A 20,186-nucleotide genomic window follows, 5' to 3' on the forward strand; every position below is an offset into this window, starting at 1 on the left:
TGTTGCATTTACACAACTTTAACCATTAGATGTCCTCAGCACGCGTTCTGAGTGGATCTAAACAGTGAATCTAGGGTAAACTCTCTGATCTCTAACATAGTCAATGTAGTGGAATAAAAACAATACAGACTCTTTTCTACTGCACCTTCAAAGGAGGCAAGACAATGTTGTCCAAACTAGCGCTGAGGTGATTTTATGTTTTATGTTACTCTGTTTGCTGTGCAAATGTTTGCTTCTCTGCAATGTCACCTACTATTTCAAATGCACAAGCCCTTTTAAATTTGAATGAAGTCTGATTAGCTGTCAATGTTTTATCATTCATCAGCTGTAAAAAAAAAAATCATTCTGAAAGTGATCCCAGTGATATCGTTCCCCTGTATCGTTATAGTTATGGTGTGAACTCTGCTATTCTCTTAAACTTGAAACGATTTTTAGAATGTTATCTTTAGAGTTCTCGTTATCATTCTTGGTGTGAATGGGCGTCCTCAGCTGGTATTGTGTAGAGCCCTTTGAAGCTGCACTGAATCTGCGATTTGGATCTTTAACCCGTTGATCCCCATTGAAGTCCACTATATGGAGAAAAATCCTGAAATGTTTTCCTCAAAAACCTTAATTTCTTTTCAACTCAAGAAAGAAAGACTTTATCATCAGGCTGTTTATGACTAAATATCAGGACATTTTTATTCATGAGTGAACTAATCCTTTAATGAATCATTTAAATTTTTAGTTTGACTCACCCACTGAACCAAGGCATTTTCTGTCAAGTCTGATTAAAAAGAGATTCCAGCTGTTAAGGCTTGCTTAAACTTTAAAAAGTTTTTTGTTCTTCAGCTGGAAAAATCATTCTGAAAGCGATTTCAGTGATATCATTCATCTGTACCATTATCATTATGGTTGTGGTGTGCTCTGCAGTTCTTTTAAAATGATTTTTAAAACTATATCTTTGTCGTTAACACTATAGTCATCATTCTTGGTGTGAACGGGCCATTAGTGTTTTCTCTTTAGTATTGTGAGGCTCGTTAATTACCGACATATATATACAACAGTTTTGTTGCGATAAATGGTATTTGAATGTTTTGTTTCAGGGGCCATTTAGTCTGGAGGCCTGTATGTGGAAAATGAGATAACGTTGAGAAAAACCAGTCCACTGCTTTCATGATCGCATTCGCTGTATATTTGCACTCCTTTGACTACACCCATTCCACCCACTCCACTTTTATCTTTTGGTGTGGAAAAGGAAGGAGTGTGTGACTGGTAACTGCATTCCTGTCTTAACCTGATGTTTTTAATGGCCGATGATAACCCTGAGATGAATTCCAGTCAGATGAGACTCATTCTGAGGCAAATGTGACTTTCATTTATAATGTACATGCACAGACGCGCACATCACATGATGGCTGAGTAGAGGTTAATGATGTGGGCTGGCAACCCAAAGCTCCCAAATGGAGCGTCAGGCAGATGCCCTGTCATTACTGTGACCTTAAGTAAGACTTGTAACCTCAAGTTACTTGCGCAGGATAGTCCCTGCAATTACTGTACTGTATGTCACTAAATGACATGTAACATAATCTTTGGCGGTGTAACAACTGGATTTGAATGACATCCACTTTTTTTTTTCTTCCTTTTTCCACATTGCGAAATCATTGTATATCATGTGTGTATAAAATGTTGGGATTGGTAAGATTTTTTCTTATGCTCACAAAGGCTGCATTCATTTTGATAAATGGTAAAAGAAAGGTAAAAAAGCATTTTTTGTTTGAAATGTTACAGACCCCAAACTTTTGAATGGTACATTCATCTGTTTCACTTCATCTATACATTTGTAGACAGAGGACATGAGAAAATGCCTGCCAACCCTGTACACACCTGTACACATAGAAAATACAATGCAGTGTGTGACCATATCAATTGCTTACTTGTTTGACTGTGTGTTTGAATGTTTACCTTTGAGAACGAAACAACTTACTCTCAAGCCATCCTAGGTGTATATGACTTTGTTCTTTCAGATGAGTACAATCTGAGTTATATTTAAAAATGTCCTGGTTCTTCCAAGCTTTATAATGGCAGTGAATGGCTGTTGAGATTTTGAAGTCCAATAAAGTGCATCCATCCATCATAAAAAGTGCTCCACATTGCTCTGGGGGGTTAATAAAAGCCTTCTGAAGTGAATCAATGTGTTTGTGTAAGAAAAATATCCATATTTAAAACTGTCTAAACCATAATCTCTAGCTTCCGTTAATTGTCGTACGCACATTTCAGCGAATGGCGTAGAGCAGGGATCCTCAAATCTTACCCTGGAGGTCCAATGCACTGCAGAGTTTAGCTCTAACCCTAATCAAACACACCTGAGAATGCTAATCAAGGTCTTCAGGATCATTAGAGAATCACAGGTAGGTGAGTTTCATCAGGGTTGGAGCTAAACTCTGCAGCGCATTGGACCTCCAGGGTAAGATTTGAGGAACCCTGGCGTAGAGTGTAGGATGTAGGACATAGCATAAGCTCCAGTAAAAATAAGCTAGTTTCCCGAGAACCAAGTTTTGTTTACAGCAAAGGAAAACCAGTCTAAAACCAGTCCCTATTCTCTTGTAAACGTGTGTACAACAGTTAGCGGAACAAAAATGCATTGTTTCACTTCAGAAGGCCTTTATTAACCCCCCAGAGCCGCATTTTTTTTGATGGATAGATGCACTATATTGGACTTCAAAATCTTAACTACCATTCACTGCCATTATAAAGCTTGGAAGAGCCAGGGCATTTTTTAATAACTTTATTAACTCTGATTGTATTTGTCTGAAAGAAGAAAGTCAAATACACAGGATGGCTTGAGGGTAAATAAATCATGGGGTAATTTTCATTTTTGGGTGAACTATCCCTTTAACTGATCCTAGCCAGACATAAAGTTTGGAAAAAAGAAAACAATACGATATTGTGTCCTAAATAATGATCTCATTACATAAAATGCGTACTCCTTCATTGGTCGGTGTGATTCTGTAGTGGCGGTAGATGCTATTAAATACTTGACACTGGACCAAATTTCCACAGTGTTTCTCATCCACTTCTGTACTCCAGTCAGGTATGCTGTTACTGAGCAACAACTCTCCATAATAGTCTAGAATTGCTCCTATTGCACTTTCGGCTACTGCTATTCTAGAAAGCCTGCCATTGCTCTTATTCCCTCGGTTCTATGTACCTTCTCCTCCTTTTTATTTGCACAGCAAAATTGAGATTGTCCCCTAAGATATGGGAAATGAGGATCTCCGGGCACATACAGAAGTTCAAACACACACACACTGAGAACAGCAGGGGATTCTGGGAAAGGGGGTGGACTGTTCATAATCACAAAGACGGGCCACACACACTCGCCCTTACATGCACACCCACATACTCACAAAGGCAAGCCATTCCCTAGCCCCTGGCTGCATTTTTTAGCTCCTTTGAAAAGTTTCTTAGAAACACAAGAGAAGTTATGATCCACAGGAAGCCCCATCTGCTCGCGAGGAGAAAGAGTTCATTCACCCAGACACTCACGGACATACAAATAGACGCACAATACCATCCTTTAAACTCCACAAACACTCCATACTCGAATCACTTGATCTGCACTTCTGAGTTTATTACGAGTCCATGTGACAGTGGTTATGTTACACACATGCAGTCGTGAGTTATCCCTGATTTACCCTGTTATCCCAGACGGCAGTGATTCCGGGTGTTGTAGGCTGGCTGTCGTGTGGGAAGAGCGGTCATGACTCGGATAATATACCATGAAAGTGTTTCCATGGCAACTTCTCAGCAGAAAGCTTTCCAGACATATCACGCTTGGAAAACCCAAGCCAAAACTGCCTTAACTGCTCATCCAATCTAGCAAATTGTTTATTAGGAAGTTCAGATTTCTCTTCTAACACAGAATTTTTAGTGAAAATGTCTCTTTTTATATACTTTTATGTAGATTTTTATTGTAAACAAACAGTTTTACATTTTTTTTCCAAATTTGTGATGCTGGACCACAAAACCAATCATAAGTAGCACAGGTATATTTGTAGCACTAGCCAACAATACATTGTATGGGTCTTAATTATCCATTTTTCTTTTAAGCCAAAAATCATTAGGATTTTACGTAAATAACTTGTTCCTTGAAGATATTTTGTAAATTTCCAACCGTTACTATATCAAAACTTAATTTTTGCTTAGTAATATATGCATTGCTAGAACATCATTTGGACAGCTTTAAAGCTATTTTCTCAATATTTCATTTGTTTTGCACCCTCAGATTCCAGATATTCATATGGTTGTATCTCAGCCAAATATAGTCCTATCCTAACAAATCCTACATCAATGGAAAGCATGTTTATTCAACTCATAAAGTATTTTTAACAATATTTATTACCTTAAAGCGATAGTTCACCCAAAAATTCTGGCGTTAATTACTAACCCTCATGTCGTTTCAAACCCATATGACCTTTGTTCATCTTTGAAACACAAATTAATATATTTTTGATGAAATGTAAGAGCTTTCTGACCCTGCATAGACAACAATGCAACTACAACATTCAATGCTTAGAAAGTTAGTAAGGACATCGTTAAAATAGTCCATGTGACAACAGTGGTTCAACCATAATGTTATGAAGCTACGTGAATACTTTTTGTGCACAAAGAAAAAAAATAACAACTTTATTTAACAATTTCTTCTCTTCCGTGTTAGTCTTCGTTACCCTGGAAATCCAGAGGTGTCGCGAGAGCACAATTTGAATTGTCTCTGCAAGACACTCTGGCATCGAGCAATGATGCAGGTTACTGCAATACGTAAGCAATTGTGGGAAGCAATCAAATCGGTGTATCTGATGTAGGCGGGCCAGAGGCGAGCTAAGCTGATGATGACAGCACTGCGACGTCCGAATCATATAGTAAACTTTGAAAGATCGCTGTTGCTACAGATGAACAACAAGTTGTTTGAAACGGCTTTGGCCACTACAATGAACGAGTTAGACTTGGCTTTCCATATAAAAGAGGAACAGAAAACCGAAAACTCGAATCGTTCCGTTGCAAGAAGGATGTTTTTGCTGTTTTGCCGACTGGATACGGCAAGAGTTTAATCTATCAGTTCACGAGTTCACGCTTACATATAATTAGCCGGAGAATAGTAGTGCATGTTTGGCGTGCTGTCCGGTGAAGGGCTCCGAGCTCGGGAGTGGCCCGAACCCAGAGTACGTTACCCCCCAATAGGAGTAGCGAGAACTCGGAGTGATGAGATGGGGTGGTGGAGGTTTACTGATAAACCATCGAGTGAACTGAGGTGAGTCATCTGTATTTAAACCTATGGCGCTGATTGACTTGTGATGTTTACGCTAAGCATCTGATGCGCTTCTTCCGAACTTTGTTAATGAAACATCATTTAGCTCTGCTGGTAGCTAAGCATGTATTGTTGTGATTGGTCGTGGCGTTATCCAATTGCATGCAGTTAGAGTTTCAAATGCACGCTTGGTGCCGCCCCTCGAGTTAGGCAGTTTTCATTGCTTGATCCCAGACCCATAATCTTAATAGATTAGGGTCTGGATTTTTCCAGGCTAAGTCTTCGTCACACGTTCACAAGAATACCAGGAGCCAGCATTCTGATGTAGAACCCGGATGCGCAGTGTCTTGTTTACAAGCAGTGTTTGCAATTTTCATTGAAATTGTTGAATAGTGTTTTTTTTGTTTGCTCACAAAAAAGTATTCTTGCAGCTTCGTAAAATTCTGGTTAAACCACTGATGTCACATGGACTATTTTAACAATATCCTTACTAACTTTCTGGGCCTTGAACGTGAAAGAAAGCTCTCAGATTTAATCAAAAATATCTTCATTTGTGTTTCAAAGATGAACAAAGGTCAGGTTTGAAAAGACATGAGGGTGACAGAATTTATCCCTTTAAATTTCAAATGTTTTACTTACTATTTTTTATAACTTTATATATATTATTCAACCCCTCCCCTTCAAACACCTGTCTCTTTTAACAAACCAGTAATTCCAGAAGGGTAAATTCTAGCTGCACTCTACAATTGTTTCTCATTTAATATCTTTTTCTACTCTCAAATATGTCACATTACTGAAGTAAAGATGATTATTGTTGTTTTTAACTTTAGTATTTACTTTTGTAAAACGTATAATAAATTTGGTTATCGTTCGTGCCCGGCCTCGTTGATTAAACCACGGTTGGGTTTTGTCACCAGATCATAAATGCTGAATACTTGTGTGCTGTAGACGAGCTCTTATACTGACACACACGGCGTCTTACCCATATGGGCATCCGACATGGTCCTAATCCCGTGGGATTATGGGATCACTTGCTGGTTGGATTAAGGATTGTCCCACAGAAACAGCTGTCCACTTCATACACGTATATAACATGCATTTCAAGAGACAAAGTTTAAACTTAAAGGTCAGATAGGTTTTTTCAGATAGGTGGAGGTGCTGTGCTATGCTTTTTTGTATTTCTATTTGTATTTAAATGCCATGTGTAGGTGTGCATTCAGATATTTGTGTTTAACTTACAATGAGGTCATCACCTAGTGACCAACTCACCTCTTAACTTTACTTAGACTGTGATCTCTCTCTCTTTCACACACTCTCTCTATCTCAAGTCATCCTCACAGCTGTTCCTCTGGAAAGAAGCCAATATAGAACAGCATTAAATTTGGCAGAGAAAGAGAACACTATATATAAACTTCTATGCATTGTGGCTTCACAGTTGCACAAATAAATAATCAAAATTGTGTTTACGACAGCCACAATTACCCATTTCATCAGACAAAATAAGAATTCTAATGCAAATTCTATTCATCAAAATTAAAAATCATGATTACAACATCAAAGCAAACTGATTATTCATAATCGTTGCAGTCCTACAGGATTTTTTTGTCATTATGCACTGCCAGACGGATGGATGTTATATTTACATTTGACTCTAAAAAGCTTTTACCCACACCCCCTCTCTATCTCTACGCACACACACACACCCACACACGCAAACTGTTTGTGAAAGAAGCCTTGCTGTGCGAGCCAATTCCACCCCTTAATCATATCGTAGACCAAATTACACCACAAACCAACCCCACCATTACAGGGGAGGATACACAGACATCCACAAACACACAATCTATCCAAAAATGCATGCTGGCTTAGTCTTGCATCTTGAGCACCAGGTTTCACAGAGACACATGTGATTTGGAAAGGAGATCCGGCGCATCTGCAGCATGTATTTCTGAGCGTTGTACAGGTTGGAGAGGAAATCGCATTAGACTTGATTGCATTTGCTGAATGGCCTGTGGTTAATAGCAGTTCAGATTGAGGCACAGCGGGATCTGATTCCCTGGTGTTCACATGCACTTTGTGCTTAAAAAAAGATCAGCACAAATCCATAGCACTATTTAGGACCGGTTTAGCTGATAAAATGGCTAGAATAGTAACTGGAATTGCTTCAGAATGGTAGGATGTGCTTGGCACTAGAGAGGGCTGATATAGTCACAATAGTCTCAAAGATTCTGCTGGCAATATAACATTAAGCATCATGAATATTTTGGTGATTTAAATGTCCTTTTTCATCAGGCTATTAAATCCTCCTTTGTCTCACGACTATATTTGAATATGTGAGCATTAAGACAGAGATGCATTTCAATTTGTTTGCTTTAAAAATGGTTTCATTTGTTAATATATTTACATATTTTTAAGAAAGTAATACTTTAATTCAGAAAAGACACAATAAAATAATCAAAAGCGACTGTAGAGACATGTTTAATGTTTAAAAAGATTATGATTTTAAATAGATGCTGTTTTTTAACTTTCTTTTCATCAAAGAATCTTTAGTTTGTAATAAGAAATGTTTCTTGGGCACCAAATCAGTATATTAGAATGATTTCTGAAGGATCTTGTGACACTGAAGACTGGAGTAATGATGCCGAAAATGTAGCTTTGCCATCACAGGAATAAATGACAAAATATATTAAAAATATTAGAATGCTGTAAAAAAATGATTACAACTTTTTCAAATTTTTTGCAGCATATTTCACCTACCTGACTGGAAATTATAAGAACAAACATGAATGTTGTCAAGTGTCTTGCCCTGGAAATCCTGGTTTAGTTTGGCCAACCACAAACGTCTTTTGTTCCTCAGTGTTTTGCACTCCTCTCCTTTATTCGTTATAACTTTTGGCAGTCTATATAGTACTCCAAATATTTTTCCTGGTCTGACCAATTAGTGCAGCCCAAAACATTACAATAATTGACCATTTTCAGCAGCAAAAATCAGTAAAATATGCAAGTTTTGTTCGGTTCTGTGGTATCCGTGGCCTCCAGTATGGCCGATGAATGAGGCGTCGTTAAAACTCTCTATACCAGTGTATTGTAATACCCTTAAAGTGCATATAAATGAAAATGATTAAATACATGAAAGAGCTCTGAAAATGGTATGTAAAACTTGCAAAAAAATTCTTAATCCAGTTTAAAGAAAGTATATACTGCTGCTCAAATGTTTGGGATCAATAAGACTTACGTTTTTTTTTTTTAAGAAGTCTTTAACGCTCATCAAGACTGCATTTATTTGATCAAAAATACAGAAAAAAACAATATAATATTCTGATTTATTATTAGAATTATCAATATTGGCAACAGCTGTGCTACCAAATATTTTTTTGGAACCTGTAATACTTTTTTCAGGATTCTTTAATGAAAAGTTCAAATAAAACAACATTAATTAAAAATACAATTTTTTTTCTAACAATATCTTTGCTATAGTCTTTGCTATCACAATTTAACACATCCTTGCTGAAGAAAGTAATTTCTTTCAAAATAAGAAAGAACAAAAATGTACTGACCCCACAATTTTGAACAGCAGTGTAAATATTATTAGAAAAGATTTCTATTTTAAATAAATGCTTTTTAACTTTATATTCATCAAAGAATCCTAAAAAAGTATCACAGGTTCCAAAAAAATATTAGAAGGATTTCTGAAGGATCATGTGACACCTGAAGAATGAGGCTGAATAATTTTGTGAAGCTTGGATCACAGAAATAAATTTGATTATAGAAGAACATTTCTTTACATCGTAATAATATTTCACAGATTTTCAACTAAACACAGCCTTGATGACCATTAGAACTGTATTTAAAATGCATTAAAAATCTTATTGATCCCAAACTTTTGACCGGCAGTTTAAATATTGATGTTTAGGGCATTAGTGAATGACACATGCTTACAGTGCAAAACATGAAGGCACATAAATAGACATTATGTGTGTAATCTGTAATTAGACCAGATACAGAACTGACACAGTTATAATAGCGCGTCTGTTTGTATATGATGCTTTTAAGCTTAAGTGCATGCTGATGACTGACACCATTTTGGGGCCAGTGTGTGTTTATGGGGGATCACGAGGAGGGCACGGGGTTGGTTTATGGGTCTGAGTATTTATGGGGTGTTGCTGAGATCGAGACCAACCAATCATGAGAGCGGGGGGAAGGAAAGCGACCACAAGAGTGAAGAATGATACAGAAGAAGGGGGGCAGAAGTGCTTTTACACCAATGTTTAGGTGTTACGTAATGTTTTTGAAAGCGTCGCTCCGAACACGTCGGCTGCTGACTATACTTGCATTCAATATTTCTAAAGGACATTTGTTCCCAGAAGCAGCCTTTGAAACTTTTATGTTTGATGTGGACTGCTAATTCATTTACACGAGTTTTGCGTATTTGATGACCACAGCTTTCTCATTTATGTGACACGTTGGGTTTGAGGACAGGCGAGTGCTCTTTTTCTGCTGAATTTTCATCCCCATTTAAGAAATTGGGTTAAAGGCAAGTGTTGCCCCTAGCAACGGGCCTCTCGATGAAATGGCTCCCCACGCTAGACCCCTTCACACTTACATGAACACGCACACACTGTGAATCTGATATTGGTTTTGAAATAATGCATTGTTGAATCATTCCACTTCGTAGATTTGCACAGGTTGACGTCACAAATGTTTTCTTTTCGTTTTCAGGCACAGCGTCGCGTGTCTCGACCAAGCGATGATGAGAGCTCTGGAGATGGATTTTACGACGACGAGGACTTGTTCTCTGGATCCGGCTCTGGCTGTGAGTTTGATATGCGATGTGCTTGTGTATGTGTCACTTTAGTGTGTTTGTGACGTGCGAGTGTGAATCACTCATTAAGAGGTCACAGCTGCCTTGTTTTAAAGTCCAGCCCGGGCTTCCAATCCCCTCACCAGCTGGTATAATTCTCACAACTCGACGCCTTATCCCCCTCTTCATCTCTTGCTCTCTCTCACTTTGCTTTCTCTCTCTCAGCCCCTCTGCCTCACATTCCTCCCACAACTTCATACATTTATTTTAGCCTCCGCTAACTGAAGCCCACAGACTGACAGTAAAATACACCCTTCTCTTCTTGTAAATAAAGAGCGCTTCTTAATGTATTTGCATGTCTGTGTGTCTTTGTGAGTGATCATCTGATCCTCAGTAATCAGATTACTGTAAATAAGATCACTTAATCAGCAGGAATCTGGGTGTGGATGGACAATATCCGCTAGTGCTTGGGTGTTTCTTCAGAGCTGTTTCGGCCCTGTGGTCGTTTAGAAAATAAACTCTTCACAAACACTGTTCACACATTATTTAATTTGACCGCTAACGTTATTGAACAGGGGACGTAAATACCTCACAAGAGACTTCTGTGATTTTGTTGAAATTCATTTAGTTGAATTTCCACCCCAGTGTCTTTTCCATCACGGCAATTCTGAGGTGGACACGACAACATAAACGGGGAATAAACAGCTCATTTTCATAGCTACCCCTTTTGTAAATGTAGACTTTTAAATAATATTTAATAGTCTTTTTGTAGTAGTTTTTGCAATCCAATGTTTTCCTTTACACTAATGACCTTTCAGTGGCAAAATTGCTTGTGCACAAATAGAAAACATATACATTTTTACATTTAATTACAATTAAATGTGCTTTTACATTTAAAAAATACAATTCATTTACTGTGCAGAGAGAGGCAGAAAAAAAGAACCCAAAAGTCTTGTTAAAACCTCCACCTAAACAATAAAGAAAACAAATAATGAAATTTTGGAAAGAGCTAAATTGCAAATATAACAAATATGTACACTACAAGTCAAAAGTTTTTGAACAGTAAGATTTGTAATGTTTTTCAAAGAAGTCTCTTCTGCTCACCAAGCCTGCATTTATTTGATCCAAAGTACAGCAAAAATGAAAGTACAATTTTAAAATATTTTTGCTATTAAACTGTTTTCCATTTAAATATATTTTAAAATGTCATTTATTCCTGTGATTTCAAAGCTGAATTTTTAGCATCAGTCACATGATCCTTCAGAAATCATTCTGATTTGCTGCTCAAAAAACCTTTATTATGTTGAAAACAACTTTTCAGAATTTTTTCAGGTTTCTTTGAATCGAAAGTTCAGAAGAACAGCATTTATCTGAAATAGAAATCTTTTGTAACACTATAAATGTCTTTGTCATCACTTTAGATCAAGTGTCCTTGCTAAATAAAAGTATTCATTTCTATCATTTCTTTCCCAAAAAAGATTACAAAAGATTATGATTTAAAATAAATGTTTTTCATCAATGATGAAACTTTCTTTTCATCAAAGAATATTTAGTTCCCTACAAAAATATTAAACTGGACAATATTGATAATAAGAAATGTTTCTTGAGAACCATATCAGCATATTAGAATGATTTCTGAAGGATCACGTGACACTGAAGACTGGAGTAATGATGCTGAAAATGGAAAAATAGAAAGTAAAAATTAGTAAAAATATTTCACAGTATTACTGTTTTTGCTGTATTTTGGATCCAGAAAAGCAGGCTTGGTAAGCAGAAAAGACTTTTTAAAAAACATTAAAAAGTCTTTTGACTAGTAGTGTTAATGTAAATGACTGCATCAGATTAATTACACAACATATATTAACCCCCCCCCCCCCCCCCTAAATAATGTACTCGAAAAACAAACCTCATAGGATAGGATACATAAACATCACAAATTGTAATAATAATTTGTGTAAAAATTGATTTATATACATGAAAACTTAGTTTGTTTAAATGAAACATTTTAGTCTGATTAGATTATCATAGTTTTAAAATATATTTATTGTTATAAAAGCTTTTCATAATGTTAGATTAAACATCACGATCAAGGATAAACAAATGAATCTATCCATAAAGCATTTGAAACATACAGCAGGGGAAAAAAAGGTAAAGTTTCTAAGACCTTATCAATGTGGCCTTCATTGAATAAAAAGAAAAATCTGTTAAAATCAGTTAACTTTAATAAACATCAAGAATAACTGTAGTTCAAGAGCCATCGTCTATGTGTGTGTGCTTTATGAGAGTTTGTGTGTTGCAGTGGCGCTTGCTTTGTTCTTTGTTTCTGGTGTGTGTGCATGTGTATTTCTTACCAAGGTTATTGATATTTTATTCATGTGTTGCCATGGGGATGTTCACATTCCTGGGCTGACCAATCTAAAGGTTGCTTTGAAGCCTTGCAGACGCTTTTGCTAGGTATCATGTGGCACATTAACACGGTCGAAAATGGCTGTGAGTATTGATCTCCTTCACCCTGTCTCACCGTGTGTCTCTATGCCTCCAGTTCCAGATATGGACGTCAGACCAACTGCAGCAAGTGTGGCTGTCACTACAGAAGAGCCCCTCCCACTTTCTACCACACAGGCCACTGGCCCCGCCCCTTCGGCCTCCCCCGCCGCAGAGCCGAGTAGCCCACCTCCACCTGAGGTAGACCGCGAGAGCGGCTTGGGACAAGATGTACACATAGACAGCAAATTGGAAATGGAGATTGAGAAAAAGTGGGAGGAGCTTGAGGAGGAGGAAATCAGGCGGTCGAAGGAACAGGATAAAGAACAAGAATCTGAGATAACTGTTGTTAAAGTGCAAGACGGAGAGCAGGAGCAAGAGAGGTCGAAAGCTACGGTTGCCCCTCGGCTGACTGATGTTCCAATAGTGTTCGTGGACTCGTCCACCACTCTGGATGAGACCACAGTGGGCACTAGTGAACCGGAGGACATCGCCACCACAGAAGAAGAGGAGGATCTGTATATTACAACAGAAACCATATTAGAAGCATCCAGCACAGCAGAGACGACAACAGAGGACATCACAACCACTGAAGTCGTCCCAACCACTGTCGCGTCCACCACTGCTAAGCCAACCAGGCCACGTCCTGCCCCGACTACTCCGAGCATTGCCCCCGTGCGTCCCCGGAAACCACACACTACCCCGAGTAGAGCCGCCCCAACTGAGAGCAGCACTCGTTCAGTGGTGACCACAACACAGGTTAGTTAGTCCACAGTATCCACCTCATTTTTCTCGCAGCCATTTGTTCATTTTATAAGTCTGGCTTCCGGTCTCATCTGCGTTTGGCTATTTTTAGCTGTACAAAACAGCTTGTTTTGCTGCTTGATATTGGAAAATGGTGTCTTTCCATATTGTAATGTATTATCTTAATTATGAACACAAACCATTAATTATGGTTTGTAGTGCAAACTGTTTTACCATTTACTGCATGGTGATATTCTTCTTGTTTTTTTCATATTGCGGTTTAATGAAGTGGAAGACTCACCCATAGGTTTATTTCCGCATTGAAGAATAAGGTGGTTAGATGAATAATAATAAAAAAAATATTACATGTAAGGATGAAGCGAAATTCTGGCCACTACAGATATGCTGACAATCATTTTAAAAAAGACCAGATGTTACTTTTTTCTATATGTCTTAAATGAATAAATACATACGTAAAATAAACTATAAATATAAATAATGTTCCAAGAATTAAGCCAGTAATTATTTTTAATAAATGGAAGCTATTAAACATTTTTTAAATTCATATTTTGTCAGATATTAAAAATGTGTATTGTTTATATGTCTTAAATAAATAGATAAATTATTACATACATAAAATAAACTAACAAATAAAAAAATATTTCTAGAGATGTAATATTAAAATTCTGGCCAATATAGAGCAAGTAATTATTTTTAATAAATGGTATACACTACCAGTCAAAACAGTCAGATTTTTATTGTTGTTTCTTCTTTTTCTTTTTAAAGAAGTCTCTTCTTTTCACCAAACCTGCATTTATTTGTTCCAAAGTACAGCAAAAACAGTATGATTTTGAAGTATTTTTACTATTTATAATAACTGTATTTTTTATGTGAATACTTTTAAAAATGAAATGTATTCCTGTGATAGCTAAATTTTATCTTCAGTGTGACATCCTTCAGAAATCATTCTAATATTCTGATTTGCTGTTCTAGAAACATTTATTATTATTTAGCAAGAGTGCTTTAAATTCATCAAAAGTGATGATAAAGACATTTATAATGTTACAAAAGATTCCTATTTCAGATACATTTTTTTCTTCTGAACTTTCTATTTATCAAAGAAACCTGAAAAAATATACTTGGCTGTTTTCAACAATAGTAATGTTTTTTGAGCAGCAAATCAGAATATTAAAATGATTTCTGAAGTGTTGTGTGACTGGAGTAACAATGCAAAAGATTCAGCTTTGAAATCCCAGGAATAAATTACATTTTAAAAATATTCAATTAGAAAACATTATTTTAAATAGTAAAAATATTTCAAACTTGAACTGTTTTTGCAGTACTTTGGATTAAATAAATGCAGCCTTGGTGAGCAGAAGAGACTTCTTTAAAAAAGCATTACAAATCTTACTGTTCAAAAACTTTTGCACTGGTAGTGTACATGAAAATTATCCTAGTTAATTTAAGAATGATCTAATCTTAAATTAAACATAAAGCACTAAAAAAAATTAAATCATTAAATGCTTCAAGTGAATTTAGGCAGCACGATGTTTAATGTACAAACAGTTTAAAAAAATGGATATTTAATTTGAGACTTGCAAAAGATTACATTTATTTATAAGTGTATTTGAGTACTACAGTATTATTAAATTCTTAGTGTTTTAAAGATTAAGTAAGCATTACATGTTGGCAAAGACAGTCTAAATGTTAAAATAGTGGAAATGTGCAGTCAAATATCCATTGTTAAAAAGTTATGAGGACATTTTTCAAAATATCGGTAACACTTTACAATAAGGTGTCATTTGTTAACATTAGTTCATGTATTAACTAACATGAACAAACAATGGACAATACATTTATTACAGTATTTATTACTCTTAGTTTTGTAATAAAAATACAGTTGTTCATTGTTTGTTCATGTTATTTCAGAGTACATTAACTAATGTTAACGAACAACTTTTGATTTTATTAATGCATTAGTAAATGCTGAAATTAACATACTAAGATTAAAAAATGCTCTAGAAGTATTGTTCATTCTTAGTTCATGTTAACTAATGAACCTTATTGTAAAGTGTTAACAAAATATCTCATAGTGGGCAATAACTGCTATGGTACTAATGTAATATGCATCCCTAATTCCATTATTGCTTTTGACGTGAATGATTTGCTCTGTAAATAAGCTCTTATTCCCTTTGGGATCAAATGCAGTCACCCCAGAAAGACATTTCAGACGAAAAAAGAACATGGAATGAGTGGAATTTTTTTGTTTATAGAAATGTGAATTAATTCCATTCGTTTAGTATGTGCATATTGCATCAAAACCACATTTTGATCAGATGATTTAGACATCTTTGCTGATTCTACTCTCACAAACTAAGTTTATAATACATTAAAACTAAGAACTTCTACAGAAAAAGTCAGTCAGCAGATTTCCTCAGCTTCTTTTCAGCTCCATGTGATCTGTTGTGCAATTGTGAAAGCTTATCACTTTTCTTTTCTTTTTTTATTCCTCTTTTAGGCACAAACAACAGATGAAACTGTAAATAATGAAGTTGCAGGACCAGGTCCAAGTGGTGATTTTGAAATCCGGGAGAATGAAGGTCGTCAAGGCAACGATGTCGGGAGAGGCAAAGGGGCGCCTGGCGTGGCAGGAGAACCAGATTTGACTGGTAACACAGTAGATGCTGCTGGAAGCTCAGCCGCTCAACTTCCACAGAAGAACATCCTTGAGAGGAAGGAGGTTTTGATAGGTGAGCGATGCCTGACACATTTACAACCACTTCCACAACCCCGTTCAGTCTCTCCAACTTTATTTGGCTTGAAACCTGTCAATTTGTCTTGTATGTATCTTTCATTTTTTATTTTGTACATGTTTTGGCCTGTCTCTCTGTTGCTTATAACACTGAACTGAAAACCCTACAGCGAAAAAAAACTTGACATTATTGCACAGCTTAACATTTAAACTACTGTTCTAAAGATGGTGGTTGATATATTTTTTTATATGTATGTTTTTTTTTAAAGAAATCTATATTTATTTGATTCGAAATAAGTAAAGCGTAAAGTATACAGTAACATTATGAAATATTATTATAATTAATTTAAAAAGTAATGTATATTTTTAATGGCAAAGCTAAATTTTCAGCAGCCATTACTCCAGTCTTCAGTGTCTCATGATCCTTCAGAAATCATTCTAATATGCTGATTTGGTATTCAAAAAAGAAGTTTTATTATTATTATTATTATTATCATCACTGTTTTATCAATGAATTATTCACTTTTGTTTAAACCTTGATGCATATTTCAGAATTTTGTGATGAAAAGTTTAAAAGGTCATCATTATTTAAATTATAAATGTCTTTAATGTCGCTTATTAAAGTATTAATTTATTAAAAAATATATATTTTTCCATTATCTGACCCCAAATGTTTGAACAGTAATGTAGACATTATGTTCAAGTTTCATGCTTGAAATGGCATTTCACAAAAGCTATAAATTATATTATTAGTAGGAGTATTTTGTTTGGAGTAACGGTTTAACGAACAGTTCACCCCAAAAATTATATTGGTTTACTTTATTTTTGGTGTACTATCCCTTTAACAACATCTTGCTCTTATGATCACAAGCGAGAGCCTTTATACTAGGTCTCTGTGGAGAACACGGTCTTCTGCTCTTTGTCTTTTTTCCTTGCTCATGTTCACCTTCTCCTCTGTTTGTTTTGCTGCCTCCCTGTCTCCATCTCCCCTCTCGTTTCTCTCTGTCATCTGATATGCTGTCTCTCTCTCCTCAGCCGTTCTGATTGGAGGACTGTTTGCCTTTGTATTTGCAGACTTCCTGGTCATAGGTAAAGATGTAGGAGTCGCAGGCTATAGCGTGAAAATTAGTTGGATTTTAGCTTGTATTTCGCATTTATCATTCTCGCAGTTAAGCTTTAGTTTAGAGAGACTTGAAACTCTCCCTGCCTTGATTAAATGTGTTTTGTGTTTGTTTGTCTGTCTCTGTTTCTGTCTTTTTGTTGAAAACATCAATGAAACTGATATCAATTGTTGGCATTGCATCTAAATTCTGCCCTAAATTCTGACTATATTAGATAGGTCAGTGTCATGACATTTTTGTGTGTGTATATATATATATATATTTTTTTTTTTTTTTTATTTTTTTTATTTTTTTATAAAGAATTCTCTTCTCACCAAGCCTGCATTTATTTGATCCAAAATACAGCAAAAGCAGAAATATTATGAAAAGTTTTTACTATTTAAAATAACTGCTTTCTATTTGAATGTATTTTAAAATGTAATTTATTCCTGTGATTAAAGCCAAATTTTCAGCATCATTACTGCAGTCTACAAAAGATTTCTATTTCAGATAAATGCTGTTCTTCTGAACTTTCTATTCATTAAAGAAGCCTGACAAATTCTACTCATCTGTTTTCAACATAATAACAATAATAAATGTTTTGTTGAGCAGCAAATCAGAATATAAGAATGATTTCTGAAATATCATGTGACTGGAGTAATAATGCTAAAAATTCAGCTTTGAAATCACAGGAATGATTTACATTTTAACATATTCAAATAGAAAAAAAAGACTTTTTAAAAAGCATTAAAAATCTTACTGTTCAAAAACTTTTGACTGGGTACATACAGTGCCTGAAATTTCTGAATTAAACTTAAATTAAAAAAATGCAATATGTTACTATTTCTTAGAAAAAATAAACTCTGAATCAATTTAGTTAAAATATTATAGTCGTTATTATTTTTCGAAACCAGATGAAAAGATATTCATTTAAAAAGTGATTTTCTTTATCTTGAACAGTTTTTTTTTTTACTGACCCAGAGACATTTGCACATTTATGGATGGTGGGAGAGAACATAATTGTTGTTCAAGCCTTCATGATGATTTGAATTTGAAATGTAAGCAATCAAAATCTCTTGTTCTTTCTCCAGCGGTGATTGTCGGAGGTGTAGTCGGAGCGCTCTTCGCAGCATTCCTCGTAATGTTACTCGTCTACCGGATGAAAAAGAAAGACGAAGGCAGCTACACATTGGAGGAGCCTAAACAAGCCACTGTCACCTACCAGAAACCAGACAAGCAGGAAGAATTCTACGCCTAACGTCCATGCGTTCATCCTCCTCCATCTCTCCAACCTTGTCCCGTCTCTATCTGACCCCCCTTCCTCCTTTCTTTTCATCTCACCCCTTTTCCTTTGATCCCTTTCTTCCCTCGTTTCCCCCATGAGAGTGCCTCTCATTCCACGGACTCAGAACTTTCTTTTCCAAAAAAAAAAAAAAAAATCTAAAAAACTGAAAAAGATCAATGTAGGGAAAAATGGGTGGGGCTTGGGGGTGGAGGGCGGGGCCAGAGAGGGCAGGGGCGTGAGTCTACACGTACACAGAGAAGAAAAAAACTTTTTTAAGAACATGTTATTATTGATATGTTTAGGATCGTTGTTCTATGAAATTATGACCTGAATCTTTTTTTTGTAAAGACACTGCGTTTCAGATGTGTTTCCTGCACAATATTATGGGAGCAAAAAAAAAAGCAGCATGAAAAAATTAGGGAGAGGAAAAGAACACAGATGGGGTCATGGAGGGATTGCGAAAGTCGGGCGAGAAGGAGAAATAAGAGTTGCAGGCAGAACTAGAGGAGGAATTTGGAGTCCGTACTCGAAATGCTCTGTCACCAAGGTCAATGAACCAACGTTGTGTGGTGCCTTCCATTTCCCTGGTGCTAGAAACAGAGCTCAAGCAGAGCGAGTGTGTGTGTGTTCTAGTGCATATGTGTGCGATTGTATGTCTAAGGTGCCCTTGTGACCCCACGCACACACATGCACAGGTGCACACACACTCAGCCCGACTCCCTCTGCTGGTGAGAGCGTGTGTCAGCACGAGCAGGAGCAGGGAGCCCAAAACACGTACACAGCACATTAAAAACACTGAAGGTCTGCTGTGAGGGAGCGCATGCATAGAATCAGAGGACTAGCCTCTCCTCTGCTCTGTATAAAGACTTTAGTAATCATTAGTAATAATCAATAATATATCAGCAGCTCTGAATGGAAGGAAAACGGTGATCATAATATTCGTAGTGAAGGATATTATCTATTTAGCTGTGCAGTAAGGTTTTATCGGTGTAAATATCAACACGACGACTTTTTATTTTTGTCAAGCTTTTAACCATGCTATTGTAGAAAATAAAACAAATTAAACACACAGATACATATGCTATCGATATCCAATTTTTCCATCGGAGAAATGCTGAGAACTGCTCAGGTTTATTAGCATTTTCACCGGTCAACCGTTTGGTTTTTGTTTTAAAAGCACAATGTTAGTCTCACCGCCACATTCATTCACAAACGGAGACATTTCCACTCGCATAAACAACCCTGATGGACGGTCATGCTCAAGACGATGAGGAACTTGTGCGTTTAGGGGGTTGAAACGTTATCGCAAACATAAGGTTTGGGAGAAAAATAGCGTATCTAACAGTAATTCAAGCTGAAAGCCTTTAAAGGAACACTCCACTTTTTGGAAATGGGCTCATTCTCCAACTCCCCCCGAGTTAATAAATTGAGTTTTACCGTTTTGAAATCCATTCAGCCGTTCTCCTGTTCTAGTGATATCACTTTTAGCATAGCTTAGCATAGATCATTGAATCCTATTAGACCAATAGCATCGCGTTCAAAAATGACCAACGAGTTTCGATATTTGTCCTATTTAAAACTTGACACTTCTGTAGTTATATCGTGTAAGGCCGGCGGAAAATGTAGAGTCAAGTTTTAAATAGGACAAATATCGAAACTCGTTGGTCATTTTTGAACGTGATGCTATTGGTCTAATAGGATTCAATGATCTATGCTAAGCTATGCTAAAAGTG

General features: G+C 36.3%; 1 protein-coding gene across 1 annotated transcript in view; it reads left to right on the top strand.

Moving 5' to 3' along the window:
• The window catches only part of sdc3 (syndecan 3), a 39,845-nt gene extending 20,315 nt beyond the window's left edge, over nt 1-19,530 (top strand). Inside the window, exons 2-5 of the mRNA XM_073821998.1 lie at nt 10,007-10,100; nt 12,631-13,331; nt 15,835-16,066; nt 18,260-19,530. Of these exons, the coding sequence (XP_073678099.1) occupies nt 10,007-10,100; nt 12,631-13,331; nt 15,835-16,066; nt 18,260-18,426 (1,194 nt within the window). The 3' untranslated portion in view covers nt 18,427-19,530. The remainder of the gene's footprint in view (nt 1-10,006; nt 10,101-12,630; nt 13,332-15,834; nt 16,067-18,259) is intronic.
• Nucleotides 19,531-20,186: the final 656 nt, after the last annotated feature.

Source organism: Garra rufa, chromosome 17 (genome assembly GCF_049309525.1).
Source record: "Garra rufa chromosome 17, GarRuf1.0, whole genome shotgun sequence".
Classification (NCBI taxonomy): Eukaryota; Metazoa; Chordata; class Actinopteri; order Cypriniformes; family Cyprinidae; genus Garra; species Garra rufa.